At 33.2% G+C, this 21067-nt stretch overlaps 1 protein-coding gene across 1 annotated transcript; it reads right to left on the reverse strand.

Moving 5' to 3' along the window:
* Positions 1–923: 923 nt before the first annotated feature.
* Positions 924–13086, reverse strand: LOC133174585 (uncharacterized). The gene is made up of 3 exons (XM_061309690.1): positions 12866–13086; positions 2153–2709; positions 924–1324 (listed from the first exon to the last, which is right to left on the reverse strand). The coding sequence occupies exons 1-3, from the start codon at positions 13084–13086 to the stop codon at positions 924–926; spliced, it is 1179 nt and encodes a 392-aa protein (XP_061165674.1).
* Positions 13087–21067: the final 7981 nt, after the last annotated feature.

The raw sequence follows: 21067 nt of genomic DNA on the forward strand, positions 1-21067 counted from the left end.
TTTTATTTGTTACAGTTGTTATTTAACAATGTACTATTTGCAATGCACAAGGTTTGTTTCAGCACATTTTCTGAAAGTGCAGCGTCATGTTTGACGAGATTCGGCATTATGAAGGGTCTTGCGATCATTGATTTGTTGTAAGTAGTAGGGCGCAGTACTTTAAATACCTTATTTTAACAACCGAACTGAGTCTGTGGACAACAGTCGAAGAAGTCATGTGAAAAGTGTTAAAAAGAAATTTCAAAAAAGCATCTTTCATTCATTGAAGTTAAACATTTTCCGGGTATTTCAAAGCCAAATGCCTTATTGCTAGGATGCATCATACTTTATCCATACTGTGAAGCAAATCTTGAATAATCTGTAGCATATACGCGTCATTAAGGTGTGAGACATTTGTAATTCTGTTGGCAAACATCAATATCTATATCTGTTTGTGTGTGTAGTACATTTTATAAGAAGAGAGAAACATTTTTTTTTTTTTTTTTCTTATATGATAACGTTTTTCTTGTGATTTCTATCATTAATTTTTTTCCATCCCTGCAGTACAAAATTATGATAACTCATCAGAGAAAATATTATGTCACCTTTCGGAAATCAGTTTCTACCCATAAAGCATTTTTTTTTTTCTTATCTCAAAATAATGTTAATCACTAGGTTTCCGGTACGAGTCAGTCAAGCAGATCAATCTCAATTCAGCGTAAACAACATGATATGACAAAATGTAAAATAATAATAATAATAATAATAATAATAATAATAATAACCAATTTCTAAATATTTCAAATATTTAAAAAAAAAGAAGTGTTCAGTTAGAATCTCCTGTACAGTTATTCAATTTATAAGATAATTTCCCAAGTATAAATAAGTTCAATATTTATGCCTATTCCTTTTCTAACGATATACAAAGCTCAGCTATAAACTGCTTATAACTGAAATCCAGTGAATGTGACAGTCGGTGCATCACTGTATGTGTGATACGTTCCACCACTGTACTTTTGAATCCAAACCCTGTCCCCAGTCTGTAACTTTACAAAAACAGCATTTGTTCCTGTTTGAATAAGAGGCGTGCCACCTGGATACCATGACATTGTTCTAACCTTTTTTGCACCATTTAACACTATGTCCAGAAATAGATCATTGCCATACTTTGAGACTGTGGAAACATAAAAAACAAACATCCCTGAAACAGGTGATGTGAATACGCCTGTTGAGGTATCGAAACCACCACCATTGCTGTATATTAGTTTGTTAAACACCAGAGTTGAACCAGCCCATGAGCTGTCAATTGTTACACCAGCAGTAAATCCGACATGATTCTGAATATCTAAAATTGAAAAACATGATAGATTTGTTTTTATTCAAAGTAAAATGAAATGAATAACAGGAGAATGATACAACCGTTTCACCCCCCCTCCCCCCCCCCCCAAAAAAAAAAAAACAATCTGGAATATATCCCCCTTTATACTGGAATTCTATAACAGACAATACAAACGTTTGGTCAGCATATCCTCGAACCTGTAGATTCTTAAACATACGCGAGACTTTAAATGAATTAGTGTAATCTTGCAAGCTGCATCACTTGCGAATCAAAATTAATATATTTTTTTGTTGCTGAAATACAGGTAAATATCTTGATCAACATTCCACCCAGGAATGTCTGTTTTCGTCTAAGAGCCATTTCGCGTAAAATAAGGAATCTACAGTGTCCGCAGCTTAATTGCACAGAAGAGCGACATGGGTCCCATACGTTTTATATAAGAAATAACTATAGTATCAAAAATATGATATCCAAGCACATTTTGAAATCCCCCATGTATATGATGAAGCACAGATAATACTTTGTCTATAGAATATCAACCCTTTTTAATAAGATAAACAAAATATTATTCTGAAATAACTAAGTGTTATATCTACTTTTACTTTTAAAAAATCAAACATTTCAATACCTAGAACATTCGATTCCAACTTATTGATTGAATTCCCGAATTTCTGTGACACAAGATGGCCCTGTCGAATGTCTGATACCATTTGCTTTATCGTGTTGTTTGTGTTTTCATTCTCATCAAAAAACAAATAATATTTATTTTATATTTCATGTTCTTTGAATTTTTCATCTATAAGATTTTAAAAAAAATAATTGTAATTAACTAACCTGCAACTTTTTGAATTTTCAGTGTAGTACTGTTTATATGCCATTCTAAAGTCGAATTCAGTTCCTCTGATTTGGTGCTTGTTTCCATTAAGAACAAATGGACATTTCGAAGTTCATCTTTTAAAAGTGACACGTTTTGTTCTGTATTCAGTGTTCTGTTTCTATATTTTTCACCATTGACAGCCAATGTCCGTGTTAGTAACACTGTGTTGCTTACGTCACTTTCGATTTTTTTCAGTCTCTCTTCCTGAAGATTCGAATTTTGATTAATAATATTCGTACGGTTACATAGGTCTTCCACTAATATTAATTTCTGGGCTAGTTCAATATTCTGTTGTTCGGTGGACAAAAGGCGTTGTTCAATAGCTCTAAGTTTTTGCTTTAAACTCGACATTTCAGTGTCAGTATTGGACCGATTCCTTTCCAGACTCGAAACCTTTTCTGTAAGTAGTTGCACCTCTTTCTCCAAGTAAGACATCTGTTTGTCAAGAAGATGATGTATCGTAGCTGAATCTGTCGAAACTAAACTGTGGTCGGTCGGTGTGCTGTTAACATGGCTGTGAAACAAAAGACAGGACACGTATTCCAAATTTGTAAAGCACATAAAATATAAAACCAAGATAGACCTTAAAGATAAATAGTTTGCCATCCTTTGAGACATCTATTTCATTAAAAGTTTGAATGTTTAATCTCTCAATGTAATCTTTCTAATGTAACCATTCACGTGATTTTTTTTTTTATCAACAGTAAATAGGATGTACATACAAAGTGTGATAGATTCTGATATTTTATCAACTGATCAAAATATGCTATCTCTGTATTATTGAGGTTATTGATATTCTGACTTTGTATTTTGATCAAGATTAATCGGGTTTATGATGTACAATGTCGACAAAGAGCGGGGAACGCACTATTTAGTCGACATGGGGTAAAATTAATTGTAATAAAGATCTGTTCCTATTAAATACAAAAAATAGAGGTAATCTTACATGTAATCATTGAAAATCTTAATTACATTTACATGTAGTTTTATTATTTACTCCAAAATAGCCCGTAAGCACGCTTTTAAACTCGTTTTCATTACTCCATGTATGCATTCATTAGATGAAATATGGAGAGAACGAACAGTATTCAAGTTCAAAAGTCCATTGAAAAAATACAGATCAGGTGCAGAGCTAGCACGGACCTCTAAAACATCAGAGCTGGGATCAGGTGCCATGGAAGAGTGAGCATCCCCTGCCGACCAGTCACACCCGCCTTGTGCTTCTTGTCGTGATCAGGAAAAGTTGAAAAATTCCGTAGACAATTCCGTAAATAATGACCTAAGAATTAGTATAAAAACGTCAGTCAGCATTGTACTTCATAGTGGATTATAATTGCTGAGAGAGTCATTGTATCGACCATAGAACTTGCGAACTGATGACTTTAAACGAGGCTATTGATATTCGTGTTTCATCAACTTGTTTGTCAATAGCTTGCCTCGTTTTAGAGACTGTTTGTACATAGAGCATGCTCTTCCGTATCGAACAAACTGAGAGACATTAACCCCATATGCAGGTGATAAGGGTAATTTGCTACCTAAGTAGGGAAAGGTGACGATTGAAAAGTTGAGGTCATAACGTTTATTATAAAGCTTGGTTGTTCGGTTACCATTAACGTCTTTTCTAGTAAAATATTCAAATATGAAACAGATGTGTTAGACTCAGGGTATCTTTAATGACAAGCTTGCTTGGATATATCGATTCGACATATGAATGGAAGTAAATATTGTTAATTGTTAATACGTCGTCGATATACTTTAATGTGGAGTTGAAGGCAACAACATGCGTTTTCATCTTCTCGTGTAGAAGTTTCTGATTAAATTCTGCTCCATATGAATACAAAAATAGGACTGCTAATAACGGGGCGCAATTGGTACCATGAGATTTTCGACAGATTGTTGGAATTTAAGACCTGGCCCCAAAAACTACATAGATATTGTCAATTAGAAACTCAAGCATCTTTTTAATGTCAGCTTTAGAGTACGTGTGTGTTCAATCAGAATGTTTAAAAACAAAATAATTTTGCAAATGATCAATGACAAGATAAGTAAATTTACAAGTTCCATTTTTAATGAAAAAGCAGCTGTCAATGATGTCAAAAAGCCTGGACTACAATATATCGTTGGGAATTTTAGCATAAACGGTCGAAAAGTCGAACGTTTTATAATATTGATTGTGGTAAAATTCTGTGATTTCAAATGTTCTTAAAGTTCTTTACATTTTCATGTATCCACATTTGATTTACACCACTTCTTGAATATATTGTTGTTTCTTCATTACTGTATTTTTTTGTTATTGAGGAGTAAAGACAGAGGCTTGGTAAAACATTTACTAAACCCGCTATGTATCTTTGTTTGTAAGGATTTTTATGGAGTTTAGGGAATCTAGTAAGGGTTCATGTGTATGATAATTCAAAATCATTTTGATTGTTTGGAATATTAAAAATATTTAAAATATTTGAGGAGACCGTCTTTTTTCTGCATTATTACATTAAGGAGGCTGGGTGGTCAACAAATTAACCATCAGATATAACTTATTTTTTTTAGATATGATATCTTAAGCTGTCAACTATCATTTGGCAAAGAAAAAATTCATACATTTCAGTTTTAAAATTTGATCATTTTTGTATATCTTTATATGGAGCTCTTCTTCTAAAGGAGATCAAAAGAGTATAAAAATGGCCACGACCACCCAGCCCTCTTAAAGTCTTCTTTTATATTTTTCTGCCAATTTTCGTCATCCACTCCTTTGGCTTTTTTTGTTATCGTTTGGTTTCCACCGCATCTCTGAAAAGGATACATGCTTAACGTACAGCAACCAATATTTTTTTTTTCTACTAAGACCTTAATATCAGAGTAAGAGAAAATTCCCAAGAAGATGGCTGAAGTGAATTTGGAAACAATAGAATTATACAATTCTTGGGATTTGCTTCAATTTTGAATTTATATTTTTTAGCTATATTTTATTCCCATGAAATTGCGAGTTTAGTAAACAAGAGGCTGGTCTTTTGTAGAGTGTATTATGAACAGGAACATTAAGGGTGTCCTTTTTGACGATTCATGGTCTGCATCTCCACATTCTCGAGATGTTGATTTTATCTGTCATGTCTTAGTTAACACAAAATTACAAAGGGCAATGCAGCAAGGATTACAATGATAATCACTAGCATTAGAGGATTAGAATGAAACACATCTTGTCCCGGATGGAAGTCATATTTTCTTTTTTTCCCCCCTGAAGATTAAAACAAACTGGATTGGTTACTGGAACTAGGTAAAGGTTGTAAATTCGGAAATGAATAAGTCTCAAGATAATTCGTCTAAATTATAATTGTAATCTTATAAACTTTGTTTGGGATGTGTTTAAAAAAAAGAAGCTACATTATACTACACCTTTGTATGAAATTTACAAAGTTTGTTAAGTAATCAAATTTTCACGAGAAAAAAATAAAGAAAAGCATTTTAAGGCATATGCATTGTTCTTAAAAAGAAAATATATTTTATTTTATTTTATTTTTTTTGTTGATCACCATTTCAGGGACCGAATATTTCAAAACAAACTTGCATTACAGTAGATACATAATTAGATAATAACTCTTTCCTTAAAACATATATATATTAAAAAAATTTTAAACGGTATCTTGAATGCTTCATATAAATACCTTACAATCTTTGTTCAGTATTGACAGTTTTTTTTTTTTTTTTTTTTTTTTTTTTTTTTTTTTTTTTGCTCTGTGTGAGTCAACTTCATCAGGGAAATCAAGCTTTACAGGGTACAGGTGTTCACAGATTGCAAGTTGTATAAAAGCTTTATTAGACTAATAATTACAAGATGAAATTATCGAACAGTGATCGATCTCTTAAAAATCTACGAATAAAACAAAGAACAGGGTTCATTTACGGCCTTTTTTACCTTGTAAAGGTTTGAAAAATTCAAACTGCTAAGTTTTAGTTGACAATGCATCAATTAATGCATGTATCATTTAAACCCTTGGTGACAGCGTATCTATCAAAAATGACGTAAATTTCTGAAGATGATAAAAACCTTTTTTTGTTTGGGGGGGGGGGGGGGGGTCGAGGAATGTGCTCATATCTTGATTCTTTGCATAAAATGCTCAAATAAACCTGTTGTATTTAAAATTCATGAAATTGCAATTTTGCAAAGCCTGTTTTTAATACCTGGACTCTCAGATAGGAAACTTTTTTTTATAGGAATAAAGATACGAAGTGTCTACTTTATATTGATGCTGAAAAATGGGACATAGAATTGGTATACCTACATGGCCATTTTATGCAAAAGTGAAACTAGCTCTTTTGAACAGGCATAAACACCGACCACTAGAAATTCCAGAGATGGGAGCAGTTGTTAAATGTTAAATTATTTTAAGTCTTCAATTGTGGACCTGTGTTAAATGAAATGCAATTAACACGATTGAAAATAAAGATCACAAAATATCAACATTTTGATATTTTAAGGCAGGGGGTCCTTTTGTTAAAATGAATTATTTGCTATAATTAAACCCATTAATGTTAAAGGTCATACAAAACAATGTCCTGAGCATTTTGAGTTTCATTCGGAAATGATGCCGTCTTAGCTACTTTAATAAGTCTGGAATTATATTTTGGATTTTCTATGCAAAGTAAGGGCCCCTGATTTGATCAAAATTACTTGATCACAAAAATTAACTTCAGCAAAATTTTAAGAAATGTCATAATCATGTTTAAAAAACCTTGTATTATAATACGATGTTTAAACAAGCTAGTATTTCTTATTTTAAATTTCATTGCAATCGCAAGGTTATTAAGTATGTTTCACCTTTATAGTTTCAATTAAATCAGATGTGAGTTGTCTCGATATTTTTACTGGCCAGAAATTGTATTTTATTACATTTTCAACAGTGAAATACTGTGATTTATTTATTGAATAAAAGTGATATTCTCGCACAGTGTGAAAGGATACCAAAATGATATTCTCTCACAGTGTGAAAGGATATCAAAGTAAGTAAAAAATTTAATAATTTCTGGACCTGTCATAAGATATAGTAACTAAGCATCTTGATAGAGCTGAAACTGCAAATTTTTTTCCCAAATATGTTGCTAAAATCCATGCCATGTAATGTTTTCAATCACATGCATATAAGACCAATTAAATTTTATTACTATACTTACATGACAATAAGACACACTGGGCCAACGCTAGCCCAACCACATGAAGCCAATGTTTCCCAATTTTACTAATAAGTGCACGTTATCAAACATTGGCCCAACATTTGTCCATCTATGTTATGCCGATATCAACGTACAACCAACATGCCAGTCAATCACCAACGTTGGGCCAATATATGCATGCTGTCTGGGAATAGTTCTCTTTTTTGTACTGTATCAGAAATGATATCCTAGAAGTTGTGTAAATCGGATGTGAACTCTCAAAAACTCTGAAAACAAAACAATACAGGTAGTGCGTGTAGTACTCAAAATGGCTGAATTTATGACATTGTTTTCTATACGTTTTGCCATAAAGAAAAACAATGCACAGTCAAGTAAATTATGACGAAACATAGTGTTCCATGTGATATTTAAAGGTTTTTACGTAGGAAAAACTGGTTATTGAAATGTTGAAAATGGCTGTCAAAAATGTACATCATTTGCATGGAAAACTCCTACTACAGTTTTCAATATAGGTTTCTTTTTTTTCATTTGGCAAATTAATTGTACATACATCAGAGATGTGCAAATTAATTGGATTTTGATTTTTTTTACTATTTATGAAAAAATACCAGCTATAGAACTTAAATATTTTTTTCTTCAAAATATTGCATGAAGGGTACATCATTTTTCTGGGTGGTAACTCCTCCTACAGTTTTTAAGATAAGTTTTTTTTTTTTAATTTTGCAGATCAATTGTACTTATATCTTAGATATGTGTATACTTGGATTTTGATTTTTGATTATTTATGGGGAAAATACCATTTGTTGGGCTTTGTCATTTCAATGAAAAATATACTACATTTTAATTTCATATTGTTGGAATGTCACCTCCTACAGTTTTTCAGAACAGAGAGTTTATATGATATTGATGAGGTTCACCTTTACAAGAGTTTGTTTCGTCCCCTTTCCGGGGTCAATCTAGGGTCAACCGGCGTAATGGTCATCCAGCGTAAGGTGTTGTTTTCCCTGTGTAACATTATCAACTTAAAATTAATGAGGCAGATTCCGAGCAATGAAAAACAATACAGGTAATCACGGGTAAGTTACAGAGGAGAAAAAAATTAGTATTGTGCCCTAAAAGGGAAACAACTATTGAAAATGCAGAGTTTATTCAGCCTATTTTACGAGAAATACAGCGTCGTGCCAAATGTATTAGAGAAAAAGTGGCGGACATCGCAAAAAGTTCACGCTTTGCATTTTTAGCTCACCTGAGCCGAAGGCTCAAGTGAGCTTTTCCGATCAAAATTTGTCCGTTGTCTGTCGTCGTTGTCGTTGTTGTCGTAGTCGTCGTCGTCATCATAAACTTTTCACATTTTCATCTTCTTCTCAAGAATCACTTGGCCAATTTCAACCTTATTTGGCACAGAGGATCCTTGGATAAAGATGATTCAGGTTTGTTCAAATGAAGGGCCACATCCTTTTCAAGGGGAGATAACTAACAAATAGTGAAAATTGGGGGGGGGGGTCAAAAATTTTCTTCTCAAGAACCACTGGGCTAGAAAAGATTAAACCCTACTCAAGAACAGTAAAGCGGAATTTACATAATAAAAAAGTTTACAGAAGATTGGTAAGAAAACTTATGGTTGAGAAATTAATAGAAGAAAAAGTTTGGCATGGCGTATTTCAAACGAAGATGGACTGTTGAATAAAATTGGAATCCTATGATCATATTTAGTGATAAATCTCAACTGATTATATGCCAAAATAACCTTGTGTATGTCTGAACATCCGGCCAAGAATCGTATCGTCCGAAGTGCATATATGCAATTTCAGAAACCAAACATTTCCGTAATGATATGAGGATGTATCAGCTGGTATGGTCCAAGGACTTTATATGAGATACAAAGTAACAATAATCAAGAGAAATATATAAACTTCCTTGACAATCACCTATGGCCTGTTATTGCCGACATTTCCCTGCAAACTACTTTGTTTTTAAAGATGACAACGAACCAGTGCATAGAACTCCGCGGCTAGGATAAGGCTGTCCGATAAATATCACAGTGTACCAGCCGTTGTTACTTCTCGGAACTACCCAGATATAACGTCATGATAGAATATGACGTCAAGTCACTGCAAACTTGAGCAGTGATGACGGGGAGAGTTTCATAACTTTTACATTCCTTCCCATGGTATATAGATTTTATTTTGACGTTGATGTTTAAGTCAGGTGTCTGAATTGTTGGATGAAGTTTCCATGTGCTGTTATGATGGTGATTATTTGCAATAGAATATCGTCATTCCTTTTTATGCCCCCGTAATCGAAGATTCGGGGGGCATATAGTTTTTGCCCTGTCCGTCCGTCTTTCTGTCTGTCTGTTTGTCCGCAAAACTTTAACCTTGCCCATAACTTTTGATTGGTTTGAGCTATGGCTTTCATATTTCACATGTGTATTCCGTATGACAAGACCTTTCTTTAGGTACCATAAAATTTGACCTTTTAACCTTGACCTTGGAGTTTGACCCACTTTTGCTAATGTTATTTCAGACTTTAACCTTGGCCATAACTTTTGATTAGTTGGTGCTAAGGCTTTTAAACTTCACATCTGTAATCCTTGTGACAAGACCTTCCTTCGGATACCAACAACTTTGACCCTTTGACCTTGACCTAGGAGTTTGACCTACTTTTGAAAAAAACGTTAACTTTGGCCATAACTTTTGAAAAATTGGCGATAGGGCTTTCATACTTCACAGGTGTTATCCTTGTGACAAGACCTTCCTTTGGATACCAACAACTTTGACCTTGATCTTGGAGTTTGACCTACTTTTGCAAAACTTAAACCTTGGCCATAACTTTTGAACGGTTAGTGCTAGCTCTTTCATACTTCACATTTGTAATCCTTGTGACAAGACCTTCCTTCTGATATCAACAACTTTGACGCTTTGACCTTGGAATTTGACCTACTTTTGAAAAACTTTATTTTTAGCCATAACTTTTGAACGATTAGAGGTAGGGCTTTCATACTTCACATATGTAATCCTTGTGACAAGGCCTTCCTTTGGATACCAACAACTTTGACCTTGATTTTGGAGTTTGACCTACTTTTGCAAAACTTTAACCTTGGCCATAACTTTTGAACGGTTAGTGCTAGCTCTTTCATACTTCACATTTGTAATCCTTGTGACAAGGCCTTACTTTGGATATCAACAACTTTGACCCTTTGACCTTGGAATTTAACCTTCTTTTGAAAGATTTTAACCTTGGCCATAATTTATGAACGGTTGGTGCTAGGGCTTTCATATTTTACATGTGTATTTTTTGTGAGGAGGCTTTTCCTTTTGACCATTAATTTTGACCATTTGAACTTGACCTTGATGTTTGTCTTACTTTTGAAAAACTCTAACCTTTTCCATATCTATTAAATGGTTGCTGCTAGGGCTTTTATATTTCACAGGTATATTCCTTGAGACAAGACCTTACTTTGAGTATTAACATATTTGATTTGCATTTGAGAAAGTTTAACCTTTGTTATGAGTTGCCATACGGGGGCATCAGTGTTTCACAAACACATCTTGTTTCATTCTGATAATGTATGTATTCAAACAATACTAAAAAATTAATATGAAATGCTCCTCCTTACACGTTCGAAGACTTTTAAAATTTATAAATCATGCATATATTAGACTGGCACAAGTGATTAATAAAGATAAACTGAAGATGTTTTATGTGAATCTATTAGAGAAGTGTGACTTCTAACTTAATTTTGCTAAGGGATGGTATGTGATTTATCCTATTTTGTATAAATTGTGATGAAGAGTGGAAAATACCCCCCTTGTATGTAGGTAAGTTGAAGTTTTCGTGAAATATTTTCTAAAGAAGCAAAACTCAGACTGGCCCCCAGCACTTTATATATACACAAGAATACGTTTAATTGATTTAACAGACTGTTCTCATTAATTTTGCTTTTCACTTGTGCCGATTGGATATTTATGCAACAATTAGGAATCAACACAGTCATGTGACATCACAAATTTGCTTTTTTACAATACCTTATTAAACTTTCTTCACAAATTTACTGCACATGTATACATAGATTACAAATTGAAATCAAAATCTAGCTCAAAATATAATAGGGTATTCCTAATGCATGTTAAGCCTTCGGACAGCCTTAACATAGCCGCGTCGTGTTGTAGATGAATATGCACGCGTAAATAACAATCAGGGAATGGCGTGGCCAACCCAGAGTCTTGACATTATATTATAGAAAAAAATTGGCATAGATATGAAAGACAGATCCAAAATCATGCAGGAGATACGTATTACTATATTACTATAATATGGATTGCTATCTCAGCTGTTTGATGTTATTTCAAACACTTGGCAGAATTTCTATAAACTCATCCCAAGGCGCACCATGGCATGTGTTAGATCCAAATGACATTTAACAAAGTACTAAAGGTAAGCATTTATTTTGTTTTTATTATATTTTATATTATACAAGATAAAAGATACCACAGAGTCTGACACATCTGTTTCATATTTGGATATTTTACTTGAAAAAGACGTTAATAGTAATCTAACAACCAAGCTTTATGATAAACGTAATGACTTTAACTTTTCAATCGTCAATTTCCCTTACTTATGCAGCAATAAACCTTCATCACCTGCATACGGGGTTTATATCTCTCAGTTGATTCGATACGCAAGAGCATGCTCTACGTAAGTACAATTTCTAAAACGAGGTAAATTATTGACAAACAAGTTGATGAAACACAAGAATATCAGCAGTCTCGTTTAAAGTCTTCATTTCGTAAGTTCTATGGTCGATAGAATGACCTAGTCAGCAAATACAATTTACCATTGAGTCAAATGCTGACTTACGTTTTTCGTACTAATTGATAGGCCATTATTTACACACTGAATTGTCCACGGATTTTTCCGTTATTTCCGGATCATGACAAGGAGCTCACGGCGGTTGTGACCGGTCGGCAGGGGATGCTCACTCCTACATGGCACCTGATCTCACCTCTGATGTTTTGAAGGTTCGTGCTTGCCCTGCTCCTATTTTGTAATGTTTAATGGACTTTTGAGCTTGAATACAGTTCGTTATCTCCATATATTTCACTTTTACATTGCAAGCGCGATTACTCTCGAATCACGTCCGCCATTTTTCCGCAAATACTTTTGGCACGACGCTGTACCAGTAATGTTCACTCAAAGAAAAACCTGGTTTGATAGCTTTCCAATTGTTTTCTTAATCATTCATAGTGTTCATCACTCTAGATATTTGATAATTTGAATTTTTCCAGTTTTTTTTGTCTTCGATAACAAGATTGTGGTCAGTATCAATACATAGTCCTACACCACACGGATATTCTATATAACGGATAAAGTTACCATCGGAGTCTATAATGTGGATAATATCATTTGAGCTGTCACAGATCAATATTTGAGTATTGACATCAGCAGCAATGTGAGATGGAAAAAAATCTTCATATTTTGAGAGTTTGGAAACGTTGCCTTCATACTTGAATTGTAGCCCCCCAGAAGAATTAACCACAATGACTGCACCTCCGACATGGTCAGCAACACAGATATCTCCATTAGAGTTTTCAGTCAGGTGAAGTACAGTTTGATTATCTCCAGTTGAAAACAGAGGTCGGCCCTGACTGTCATACTGGATAGTCTGAATCTCTGTGGTCCCTGAATACCTCACCACTCTACTCTGTGTCTTATCTATGGAACGCATACTCACTAGTAAATGTCCGTTAATGAATACCATAGACCAACAGGAAACCATCCAAGTATGCCAAATAATACCTTCACTTTTTCCTCATTGTACATGTAAATAACTGTATTTTGAAAACACACCGTTGAAAACACTGGTTCCTGATGTGAATTAATGGTTAGTGCCCACACATTATTAATTGTATGAATTGTTTTCAAAATGGATCCAGTCCTGTCTATTTGTTTGATTGTGCTGTCATCTCCACTGATAAACATCTTATCTCTCCCCACACATCGCATTCTCCACACCCTGTACTCACCTTCATAAGGACTTTGTATGGTTCTTAGAACCACATGGTCATCCATCATTTTCAGCATTAAGGGTTTTTACTTCGAGTTATCCCCAGTGTGAAGAAAACCGAACTTTTCAACAATCTGGTCTTTTTTAATAATACCAGGATTTAATTGTGGACAAGAAAATGTCGGTAATTCTGGGCCTTTTCGGAAATCCCCATTTCTTGATTGGTAGATTATTATGGCTGTGGCATCATTACCTTTAATGATATCTTTATTCTCTTGAACAATTTGATTGATTTCTTTTTCAGCCAAAGACTGGTTTTCTTTGTATTTTCTTATAGCTTCTGTTTTCTGCCTAGTTATTTCATCTGTAAGTTGAATGCTTGTTTCACATACAGCTTTCCAGATTTTATCTTCTTGTTCTTTTATGGCAGAGAGAACTTTGTCAAACTCTGCAGTGGTAGTACTCAGGTTTATATTTCTGTATTTTGGAACAATTGTACTTTCCAGTTCTTATGTGTCAGCTATCATTTGTTGTTTATATTCCCTAAGAATATCATTGATATCAATAAATTCATGTTTTTTGTGTGAAGTGATCAGACATTGAATACATATTGGTATTTTACAGTCTTGACAGTATGTCTCACATTGTTTTTTCTTGTGTACAGGACATGTAGGAAGAACAACAGTGTCTTCTTTTCTAGAAGTATATCCAACAACTTCATGTCCCCTAGATTTGTCTGCCATGTGTTTTGGTATGCAAGAAAGACAGAGGTCCACATGACAAAGATTGCAGTGGTGTTCTACAGGGTTTTGACAAAACTGACAGCAAATGATATCCTGTCCTTGGGTGGTAGCCATATCTATTACCTGGTTGAATTATATTGTGATAACGTATTCATTGAATTTCATTAATTTAATTATCATTTTGATATTAATGCTTGCGCATGCATCATTTTTATATGCTTGATATTGTATTACTGTGAGCAAGTCGATTATACAAATTCACAAATCAATAATAAATAATAATATATTGAGGTAAAAATTAAATATCGACAAAAATGTACAGAAATAGTATTTTAAGTTTTAATGATTATAGCTTCTGCATTTAATCAGTAACATTGATAAAGATAGTATTAGAGAGACTCAATGACATACTATTTCCTGTCAATTTTCTATATAAATTTACTTTCGTTTTACACTAGTGTAATGGATGTTCTGGATCAATATAGAGCTTGGTATTTTGTGTAGTCAGGTAATCTGGTGATTTAAATTTTTAACGTTTAAAACTGGGTCATCATTTTATTAACATAATATCTAGCGGGAAAGGCTTTTTTCCTGCTAGCCATGCACAGATCAGAACTATAAAAATGTACCTTCCCCTTTACCTGAAAATTTATTGTCCAACTCTTTTTTCTTTGCATGTTTTTTTTTTCTTTTAATTTGTTTTTGTTTTTTATTTTGTTTTTTAGGGGAGGGGGGGGGCTTAATTGAAGCCTTCCCCCCCAAAAAAAAAATATGAAAAAAAAATTACAATGAATTTTTTTATACAAAATCTAGCATTGCATGTACCTCCTTAATCAAGTGTTCTTGAACATTTGTGATAATGTTTGAGCACAGCCCATGTAAAATCATTTATATATTGTAAAATCATTGATTGGTTTGCATAAAAAACACAATTTAATACATATTAAAATGTTGTGTAAGTAAAACTGGAAACCTGATATAATAAAATTTTAAGAGATAACTCTTACTGGTTGCATTTATTTTTTGTTTTCATTTGTATATTAAATTTTAACCCCGCAAGCAAAGTTTAGGGCAGGAGGGTATTTTGGAATCAACATGTCCGTCCGTCTGTCTGTGTAGTGCATGTGACCCCCCCCCCTTTTAAAATGATGTAATTATAGTAATGTTAGGTTACATGGTGTAACTTTTTTAGCTCACCTGAGCTGAAAGCTCAAGTGAGCTTTTCTGATCACATTTTGTCTGTAGTCCGTCTGTCTGTCTGTCCTCTGTCCCTCTGTCCGTCCGTCTGTAAACTTTTCACATTTTCGACTTCTTCTCCAGAACCACTGGGCCAATTTCAACCAAACTTGCCACAAAGCATCCTTGGGTGAAGGGAATTCAAGTTTGTTCAAATGAAAGGCCACGCCCTCTTCCAAGGGGAGATAATTAAGAATTGGTGAAAATTTGGTGTCATCTTTTAAAAATCTTCTTCTCAAGAACCATTGAGCCAGAAAAGTTTATACTTATGTGAAACCTTCATTACATAGTGTAGAATCAAGTTTGTTCAAATCATGACCCCCGGGGGTAGGGTGGGGCCACAATGAGGGATCAAAGTTATACATAGGAATATATAGGGAAAATCTTTAATAATCTTCTTCTCAAGAACAACAAAGCCACAATTAGTCATATTGATATGGAATCATCCTCAGGTAGTGTAGATTCAAGTTTGTTCAAATCATGATCCCCGGGAGAAGGGTGGGGCCACAATGGGGGATCAAAGTTTTACATAGGAATATATAGGGAAAATCTTTAAAAATCTTCTTCTCAAGAACAACAAAGCCACAATTAGTCATATTGATATGGAATCATCTTCAGGTAGTGTAGATTCAAATTTGTTCAAATTATGACCACTGGGGGTAGGGTGGGGCTACAATGGGGGATCAAATTTTTACATAGGAATATATAGGAAAATTCTTTAAAAATCTTCTTCCCAAGAACAACAAAGCCACAATTAGTCAAATTGATATGGAATCATCCTCAGGTAGTGTAGATTCAAGTTTGTTCAAATCATGACCCCCGGGGGTAGGGTGGGGCCACAATGAGGGATCAAAGATTTGTATAGGAATATATAGGAAAAAAATCTTCTTCTCAAGAACAACAAAGCCACAATTAGTCATATTGATATGGAATCATCCTCAGGTAGTGTAGATTCAAGTTTGTTCAAATCATGATCCCCGGGAGAAGGGTGGGGCCACAATGGGGGATCAAAGTTTTACATAGGAATATATAGGGAAAATCTTTAAAAATCTTCTTCTCAAGAACAACAAAGCCACAATTAGTCATATTGATATGGAATCATCTTCAGGTAGTGTAGATTCAAATTTGTTCAAATCATGACCCCCGGGGGTAGGGTGGGGCCACAATGGGGATCAAATTTTTACATAGGAATATATAGGGAAAATCTTAAAAAATCTTCTTCTCAAGAACAACAGAGCCACAATTAGTCATATTGATATGGAATCATCCTCAGGTAGTGTAGATTCAAGTTTGTTCAAATCATGACCCCGGGGGGTATGGTGGGGCCACAATGGGGGATCAAATTTTAACATAGGAATATATAGGGAAAATCTTTAAAAATCTTCTTCTCAAGAACAAAAAAGCCACAATTAGTCATATTGATATGGAATCTTCCCCAAATATTGTAGATTCAAGCTAGTTTAAGGCATCCTCCAGTGGTAGGGTGGGGCCATAATGGGGGATCAAAGTTTTACAATAGAACATATATAGGAGATATCTTTAAAAATCTTCTTCAATCTCAAGAACAACAAAGCCATGATCAGTCATATTGATATGGAAGCATCCTCAGGTAGTGTACAATCAAGTTTGTTCAAATCATGATCCCCCCCCCCCCCCACAGGGTAGGGTGTTAGACATATTTAAAATTCTGTTTTAAAGAACAGCAAAATCATGATTAGTTATATGAAGATAGAAGCATCCTCAGAAGGTTTATATTCAATTTCATTCAAAACATGGCACCTTGGGGTAGGGTATGCCTAGAACAGGTGATCAAAGCTTTATATATGAATATATAGGAGAAATATAGGAGAAGAAATCTGCTGACGAAGAACAGCAGGGCCATATTGACTCAGGTGAACGTTGTGGCCCATGGGCCTCTTGTATTTTATCCACAACAGTGTTTAATCATTCTGAGTCAATGACTGTAATATTTTGCTATATTTGTGTGAGCTTGGAGCGGGTTGATTTTTCTATCAAATAGGGTCAATGACTGTAATATGTTATCATGCATTGTGGTGATTTGGAGCGGGTTGATGAAGTTTGTTTATTCACAGTTTTATTTTGTTTTATATGAATGTGCTGTTCGCAGGGTTGTACCTAAGTCACTTAATTGTAAATGTATATACTTGTGAAACAAGAGTAGATTGATATATTTTGATAACATAAACATGACTGAGATAATTCGAACTGAGTTAGAGTTTGGTAAAAGATTAATAAAGTATGTCATTTGTAAATCAGCACTTAAGTATACATCGTACGACTATGACTGTGTGAAACAGTATGTGATTGTTGTTTGTTTAGTGTTATTTAGTTGATATGATACCTGTGAAATAGTCTAAACTTCTGTTGCACATTGTTTGACAGTTTCACTCTTCATTATGATGTACTTCCGATTTAGAAACTTGTTAAAGTAATTGATAAATTTATCCTTGCATTTGTAATATAACTGATAAATATATCGAGTTTGAATGGCGGTATCTTATGAATGACTGTATTTCAAGATTAACTGAATATTGTTTTAAGTTCAATTTATTTTATTTTAATAATTTATTGTGAAATATATTTTTAATTTAATTGATGAATATGTAAGAATTAATTATTTCATACTTGTATAGAACATTTGGTGACACTTGTTCACGTGAAAGATCGTGACGTTTTAATATTGACCAATCTGATTGTTCGATATAATTGATCATTAATTGATAATCCAATGAAATATCATAATTAATAATTCTGTTAATATCCGTCAATTTCCAGCATTTTCCGTTATTTTCTGCCACAGAGACATATAAAATTAGACGCTGAGAATTTTTACTCACTCTTCTGCTTATTTCGATTTGGTAGGTCCGTTTTACGGAACTTTTAGGGTTTTTTAGGATTTTATTTTAACTTTTATTTTGTCTATCTTTTATTTTTATTTAGGAATTTATTTTATTTTTGATTTATTCAGTTAGGATAGAATTTAACCGACTAGGACATTAAATAGTGTAAAATACTATTGTCCGCTATCGGTTGTTTTAAAGACTCAACAGTCTATGAAGTAGTCTTCTTCAGTAATTAATTTATCTAGGATTATTTTATTTTACATTTTTTACTCTATTTTATTTCATTTTTATTTTAATGCAATCTATGTAACTAAAGTTATACGTTTGCTACCTTTCTCTTTTATGATGACTAAAGTTGATTAGTTCAACGAAAGTCAATTATTTATTTTATTTTCATACAGTAATTTAATTACTCTAGATACGTAAATTTTTCGTCAATTATTTTTAATAGAAATTGTTTTATTAGAGTACTTTGGAATTTTTAAACGTTGCTTCTCGATAAACTTACTTATGATTATTAGAGTTATCTTTCTTTGCCCTTAGTGTTTACAAGCTAACCTGTTAAATACAGTAATGCTTGTTGTTAGGTTTAACATGTCAAAGTTATAAATAACCACGGCTTGTGTCCTTATTTAATAAAGTATTCTAGGAGTTTAACAAGCTAACCTGTTAAATACAGTAAAGCTTGGTGTTAAGTTTTACAAGTCAAAGTTATAAATAACTACGACTTGTTGTCACATATTTTATACGCATAGGAAATAGACGTTAGGTTTTTGAGGTGGTTTTTCAGTCTGTTTTATGGTATGATTTAATTATTCATTTTTATTAAACTTATTTATTATTATTAGTTTGGTATGAATGTGGTGTGAATGTCGTCGTTTAAATAAATTGTTTGTTGATAATGCAATTAATAAATTTAATTGTTTAATGTTTATAATCTTATGTCTTCTTTGCGAATGGTACATTTATAAAAGGAGTTGAGTGAATTATTTGTACTATGAAAACAATTTCTAGCAGAACCGCTAGCGTTACAGTCTGTAAAAGTGATTTGGTCCTGACCTGTTCTTAGAGACTATTGCATGGATTTGTCTGAAAAATTATGCAATCGTTATTCACTATATAAAGATGTGCACCTGGTATTTTTATCACGATTGAATGATCTTTCTGCATTTTACAGAATTTTTTTTTTCTCATTTTATTGACGTAGTCATTTTTGGTTAATGTAGTATTGAGACATAGAATCTAGAACTGCCAGTTGGTACATCAGAACCAGTCATTAGATTTAAAAAAAAAAAAATCACCAAGTTTAACATTGCTAAAAATAAGTTTTATCATGGTAGATAGTCTCAACAAATCTAAGAGTCACTTAGTAACTTTATTAAAAATGTTGCATCAAGATAACACTGTTTTTTTTTTATAATGCTTTGTAACAAATTTAAAAAGAAATCTTTTTTCCCGACAGAATGACATAAATATGCATTTTATTGTACTATAGACTACAAATCAGATTTTGCAACTCCATTCATCCTTTGGGAGTAATGAGTGAATATGCTTTCAGTTAAGATTGATTAATGAGTTCAATGTAGGAAGGCTAGCTGTCTCAATCTTTTCTGTTTGAGCATCTCTTATCAAGCAGGTGTTATCTGTATGCTTAGGGAATTGGGCAGAAAAATTGGACTCTTTCTTAATTACAGTTTATAGAACTATGTCACTTGATGGTCAGTTTATTTTTAAAATTAATTTGGTATAGATTAGGTTATTAAGACTAATTTTATTTGTATAACGTGATTTTTTTATTTGTGTTTGTTTTGTGTGTTTGTGTTTATCATTTGAAAAATCAACAAACTGCAGAGCATCATGCCTCAGAAATATGACAAATGGTTGCAATGCATCAAGTTTTACAGTCTTATAAAACAATAAAATGATTAGTATTTTGATGTTTTGTTAGGTTGTACTAGCATTGCTCATTAAATTGTAATTAAAATGCAATTATAGTTTGACTGTCAATTAATTTAAAAAAAAAATCTTGAACACCTCCAGATCCATCAAATACCTTTAGTGAATTGGTACCTTTTCAGGACAAGAAAACAAAACAAATATAAACCAAAAAAAAAAAAAAAAAAAAAACAGCGGGGAGTATAAGTCCATTTTGAACAGTTCTAGTTTGACCTTTTTTACATTATCATTTAAATAATTCAAGCTTTAAGATTGAAGTTATTGAACACATGTTGAAAGAAGTAATGTTGTCAATCAAGATCTTGGATGAAAATTTCAGTGTCCTAAACTTAATACAAAGAGAATGGACATTAATATGGGTTTATTCTCTAGCGGAATATTTGTCTTGCTCAATAGTAACAAATAAAAGTAATGCTTTGATGCACAGGTGGCAAAAAAGTGCAATGAATAAAGCTTAATTTATGCATCCATTCACAGTATTTCTACAGAGGACTTCTTCTAAGGAAAATACTGGGCGCCTTATTTCTAACAACACATTCAATAACAATCTCTTTTTATCAGAAAGGTGACATTTGTTGACTGCTCTGATTTTCAGAGTATATAGGACGCAAAAAAAATCCTCATGGCGCATGTCATCTAATAAAACTCAACAAAATGCAATTATCGCATTAGATTGGGGATTACTAATCTTTTCTTTTATTATTTGCTAACGTTAATGCTAATTACAAACGAGATCAAAAACCTTGGCTATACCTTTTGAAGTAGAGCTAGGGCTTTCATATTTTTTCTTCCCTGGGTTTCCTTAAATTTTGACCCATTGACCTTGACCTGGAGTTTTAAACTTTTGAAGAACTCAACTTTGGATATAACTTTCGAATGGTTAGAGCTTAGGCTTTCATATTC

This window comes from Saccostrea echinata, unplaced genomic scaffold (assembly GCF_033153115.1).
Source record: "Saccostrea echinata isolate AGI-Se365-2 ecotype Australia unplaced genomic scaffold, CSIRO_AGI_Sech_v1 ptg000058l, whole genome shotgun sequence".
NCBI lineage: Eukaryota > Metazoa > Mollusca > Bivalvia > Ostreida > Ostreidae > Saccostrea > Saccostrea echinata.